The sequence below is a fragment of the Gallus gallus genome, chromosome 22, assembly GCF_016699485.2.
Source record: "Gallus gallus isolate bGalGal1 chromosome 22, bGalGal1.mat.broiler.GRCg7b, whole genome shotgun sequence".
In the NCBI taxonomy this organism is placed as follows: Eukaryota; Metazoa; Chordata; class Aves; order Galliformes; family Phasianidae; genus Gallus; species Gallus gallus.
In genome coordinates, this window is record NC_052553.1 from 2,648,189 (window position 1) to 2,653,838 (window position 5,650).

General features: G+C 52.6%; 1 protein-coding gene across 1 annotated transcript; it reads left to right on the forward strand.

Annotated features, from left to right (window-relative positions):
• Nucleotides 1–4,162: 4,162 nt before the first annotated feature.
• Nucleotides 4,163–5,321, forward strand: C8orf4 (C8orf4 homolog). The gene has a single exon (XM_001232954.6). The coding sequence runs from the start codon at nucleotides 4,208–4,210 to the stop codon at nucleotides 4,526–4,528; it is 321 nt and encodes a 106-aa protein (XP_001232955.1). The 5' UTR covers nucleotides 4,163–4,207; the 3' UTR covers nucleotides 4,529–5,321.
• The last annotated feature ends 329 nt before the right edge of the window (nucleotides 5,322–5,650 follow it).

Genomic DNA, 5,650 nt, shown 5'->3' on the forward strand with positions numbered 1-5,650 from the left:
GGCAGCTGGGCCAGGCGCTGCCATGCGTGTGCCTGAAGCTCTGAACACGATGAACCGGTTCCTCCCTCACCTCCCACCACCCACAGCACTTCGGGTGCGTCTCCCAGATGAGTCTCCCAGCCAAGAGCAGACAAGTTACGAGCGGTTGGTATCGCTCCTAAGAAGGGCAGAGCTCCTCCAGGCTGCACGGCCAGCAGGCTGTGGCTCAGGGCGCGCCGTTCCAGGGGGAGGGTGGAAAAAAGAGCTGCCCTCAGTTGTGGCCATTGTCAGAACCTCAGATTTCTCCTCTGAATGACCAAAAGGTGATTCTTTGTGTTCCCAAAGGGAGCCCCCATACCATGCCGCAATGCAGAAGGGAGCTTTGCTTTGCCCCGAGGTGTGAGCCGTGCATGCTCTGCCATGAGCTACATACAAAGCCCATACGTGTTTTAAGGCAATCATTTCCCTTCTTTCCCCTCTTCAGAGCCTTTTAAATGCTCTGCTTCTGAATATTTAAGATAGGACTTTGCCAAACAAAGATTAGAGAGTTAATCCTTGTTTCTTTATGAGGAAAGTAACATGGCTTAACAGCTCACTGCAGTTCTAAAGGCAGCTGGTCTGAAAGGCAGAAAACTCCATTCTCTAGGGCAAGTTGGCTGGTTCCCATCTTTTCTCCCGAATTTATTACAGCTGAATTCCTTATGGCCAATGAATCTGATAACAATTGGTGCCATTGAGCACTGATTGCGCTACCGCCCCCGTGTTTGAGCTGTCTCAGGTCTGCTTCCTTATTCCATCCCGACTGCCAGAACCAACAGCTGCTCGTGTCCTGCTGGCAGCTGAGCTCAGTGCCATCCTGCTCTGATATCTGCTGCCCTCCCACAGCCCTCGGGAGGTGTGCGAGCAGCCCAGCCCAGCTTCAGCTCTTTCCTGCAGGAGTTTGGACAGCAGTGTCCCGGAGGACCTGAATCCTTCCTGGAGGACCTGAATTCTTCCTTGGAATCTCTCTGAGGGAACAACGATTTTTTGCTCCTTGGGGGCTGTGACTTCTGCAGCACCAACACTCTCTGGGACTGCTGCATCTGGCAGCATCGAGGCCATGTCAGAAGCCATGCAGGCTCAGGCAGGCTGGTGAAAGGAAAGCTATGCAAAACATGCTTTCACAAAATGCAATTCATCCCAACTTGCCTTGTTTGGAGCGATTTTGGGCTGCTGCACAAAGGCAGACTGGGTTCTCTGCAAGGGTCTGAGGGGCAAAGGCAGTGGCAGCTCCCAGCTGCAGAGCTGCAATCCAGAACTATGGGACTGCTGTGGGAGCAGTAGTGGGCTACCCTGCACTGCTGCAATGGGGAGGTGGGGTCCTACTACAGCCCTGCTCCTGCCATGGTCCAGCTCAGGCACTGGGGTTGGTGTAACCTATAGCCAATCACAAGCACGTCAGCTCCCACATCTTGAAGGCCACAACCTGGGGTGGGACAGCTGAGGGGTTAGCTGGCAAGGAGCACTGCTGGCTGCTGCAGGAAGACCCCAAACCCCGACCTGGCGTCCTGCTGACAGCCCCATAGCAGGATCATCTGAGCACATCACGTCCTGAAAAGCAGAGCACAATTAGGGCTGTGGCTAAACTGTTCTGCAGAGACAGAAAAGCGGGTTGGAATTAATCCTCCCATTAATGTGTGAAACAGAGCGTTTACATTCATGAAGCAATTATACAATAATAGCAGGAGAGCTGCGATAGGAATCACATCGTGTCTGAAGTTTCACTCCAACCCAACACATGAATAATTCCTCCTAGGCATTGCTGTGAAAGCAATAATAAAAAGTAGGAAAAAACCACCAGATGAAGCATGCTTCATCTCTCAATTAGGGTTGAACACAACTAAATTTATGCAAAGTGGGAAGAGAAGCTCGAAGAGGCAAAGGCATTTGTTACTGCTCGATGCAAGACGAGCTCACAAAACGCATTCTTCATCCTGGCAGCTTTCTGATGTCTCACTCCTGAAGCATCAGTTTTATTCTCGGTTTCCATGGCAGATACTTTTCTAAGCTTCTGTCTGCCATAAATATTGCCGATTTGTTCTATCAGCCATATCTCTGCAGATACCTGCAGCATGACTCCATGTGCAGTCGAGGTGGTGAGAGGTGGGCACGGTAACATTCCTCAGCTCTGCTTTTCAGCCAGCCTTGCAAAAGGAGCACTTCTTCTCTGCTTCTACACAATCACTGCTGACCTCCTGGTGCTGACTTTGTCCTACGTCCTTTGCAGTGTCCAATGAAGCACGTTTAGCAGTTCGGTCAGACACTTTGCAGGCAGATTTCCCCCACACAACACTTTAGGCAGCAGTTGTCCTTTCTGCTGTTTCCCCCATGTATTTCACTTTAGCAAGCAGTGATAAAACATGCGGCTCTTCATGAGCAGAGACAGCAGCCAGCCACATCACAAGGCCCTGTTCTGAGGGTGATTTACCCTCTGTATGTTGAGCAAACACTGCTCGATGTGTACTTCTCTCCAATTCAACAAGGCTACAATGCAGTACGAGGCTTTCCAGCTCTTCTTGCAGGAGGAGAACTGGGAGGTTTTGCAGAGGTAGCTGTTCAGACACTGAGCCATAATAGCACATACAAAAGAAACTCTGGCAAAACTGCAAGAAGGATTCCATGCAGTGCAGCGAAGCAGAACGGGAGGAAGAGCCCCAGCACGTGCAGTGTGCAGGAGAGCCCCGCAGGAACAGCCCAGGCCAGCAGGATGCAGCACCAGGGTGTGCCGCGCTTAGCTGTGATCCTGAAGTCACAGATAGGAAAGTTGTCAAACGTTTAAGTGCAACCCACTCCCTCTCCTAGAGATAAAAAGCCAAAGAGCCCCGCCAGAAGGAAGTGCACCGGTTCAGTTATTGTCTCAGTGCACAGGGCTGGGGACTGCCCATTGTTTCGCATTGTCCAGCGAGCAGCACAGCCCACAGCCGTTCCTATTTTCCATTCTTTGCCCATACAAAGGCCCGGCACGGAGACTCGGTGTGCTCCTCTCAGGCTCCAGAGCTGGTTGGTTGCAGGATGGGGTTCTGCAGGGCCGTGTGTGGGCGCATTGTTCAGAACCAAAGTTTTGGAGGAGACAACGGGAGTGGGATGCAACCAGGTAGCGTCAGCACTCTGCTCCTGCTGCAGCCATCGGGCACCCCCACAGCTCTGTAATAAGGGAACCCCCGGGGGTGGACGGTCACACCCGCATGGGGACGCAGGCTGGTTGTGGTGTCCTGGTGATGAGTAATAGGGGTCATCTTATTATTGGTAAACAAGCAACTGATTTTCTAAACAATGCCTCTGCAGCATCCGGCCCACGCTGAGCTGGTAAGCAAAATGCACTCTCCGCAGCCTCGAGATACCTTCGTGCTCACAGCCATGCTCTGACTATCAGAGCCACATCCTCAGCAGGAGGGAGCTGGAACCCCGGGGTTGCGGTGCACAGGTGGGGTGCTTTCAGGGTGATTACATTTTTAGCTTGCACCACTGAGCTGAGCATTAGAGCAAAAGGTGCTTGGGGCAGGAGCAGAGCAACCAAGCGCTCGGAGCTTTAGCTGCAGTGCTCGGGGTGGGGCAGATGTGTCACCTGCAGCCCCGATGCACACAGCTGCGGGTGGAAATGTCCCAGGAAAGTCACTGTGGAACACACAGTGGAGCAGCTCCCGTGGTAAAGCAGTTGCCATTTAGAAAGTACAGCTTTTTGTACACTCAGCAGGACCTGTGCCATCTGGGAAGCAGCAGAAGCATCCCCCTGCACAAACCTGAGCAGGTTTCGCTGCTTTGCTGTGCTCCTGTCTGACACAAGCACACACCTGCATGCACAGGCTCACAGCTAACACCCCTCAATGGCATCACAGTAGTCCTCTCCTGGAGTTTGGCACAGCGGACGCGGCTGTATGAGCACAAGGAGAGGCCACCAGAACAGCCCCACGGCACAGCGGTCGTGCAAAGCCCATTCTGCACTGGGGCAAAGAAACCATCCCCATCATAACAACACAGCAAACCGTTCCACTTGGTTGCACGAGGGAGGAAAGTTGGCAACTTAAAAGTTAAACTCGCCTGCGACTGATCAGCGTTGACATCAGCGTGACCTCACCGCTGTAACTTGAGCTCTCCGCTTTCCCTCAGGCTGCCTTTAAAAAGCCGTGCAGAGCGCGGATACCGCACAGATCCCTCCAGCAGCAGGCGAACCCCGGAGCAGCGGCGGTAGATGAAAGCGAAGAGAAGGAACACGGCCTCAGCCATGTCCACGTCGCTGAGAGTGAGCCCGTCAGTGCACGGCTACCGCTTCGACACCGCGCTGCGCAAGAAAGCCGTGGCCAACATCTTTGAGAGCGTCGACGAGGAGTCGCTGCAAAAGCTCTTCAAGCACTCCGGGGACAAAAAGGCGGAGGAGAGAGCCAAGATCATCCTCGACACCGACCAGGACGTGGAGGAGAAAGCAAGAGCACTGATGGCTCTGAAGCAGAGGCGGAAAGACAAACTCCTCCAGTTCCTGAAATTCCCGAAATACTCCATCAAGGTGCACTGAGCTGGAAGGAGCAGCCACGGAGGAGAACGTTTTGGGACGAGGCTGCCACAGGCAGCACACTCCATGCTGGTGCTGCTGGGACGCTCCTGTGCCCGGTGCTGCCAGCAGGATGCTGCGTGCCCAGCGCTGCAGGTGGGATGGGACGCTGCCATGCCCGGTGCTGTGTGCCCAGGGCTGTGTGCCCGGTGCTGTGTGCCCGGTGCTGCTGCCGGAACGCTCCCGTGCCTGGTGATGGTGCCCAATGGGAGAGAACCAACTCACCCCATCCCACGGCACTGCAGCAGCGAGATGAGCCGACTGCACCCATTTGCTTCGCCTGCCTGAACTCTTAGCTGAAGTTTGAAACTTTCTAAGCCTCGCTGTTGTCTGCAGAACGGAGACCCCAGACATTGATCAGCTCCTGATCGTCCCTCATTCTGCATTCGTTGAAATGCATCGAAGTGCATTGTGTGACTGCAACACATTCAGCCTACAGGGAATGCACTGCCCTACGGACACTGCGCGACTGTGCCTTTTCTCTCTCCAGCAGTGTGCATGCATTAAGAACTGCTTGCACAAAAGCAATAATAATGACAGATTTCCCTGAATTCACTGTGAATTGCCTTAATATTTTGTTCACTTCCCATTAACATGAATATTTAAACACCATAATTGCAGTTCATATTTGTATTGATTACATTCGATATCAGACAAGTACTTAATGGCATTATTTTATGGCAACGTTATCATTATACTGACTATAATTTATTTCATATGGCAACCTGAGATTTAATAAATTATAATGTAAATATAATTTCTCGTCTGAAATGCTCACTTCTCCAGGAGGAGGGGGGTTGTCCTCTCTCTGCTATTCCTGCAGGTCCTGTTTAATAGCAGTCTGCCTACACCTCCCCATAACGACCCAGCATCCGAGGCTGAGCTCCACTGCCAGCCAGCGGCCCCCCTGCTTTCCACACAGCCCCAGCACAGCACCCAGCACAGCAGCACCAGAGCTGCACCCAATGGCATTGCCAGGGAGACCTGACCAAATTTCACTGCAATGCCAAATCCCCTGCTAGCTTCTCCTGCAAAATAAAAGAGAATGGATTTGGTTTTTTTTTTCAATAGAATAACCAGAAAAGT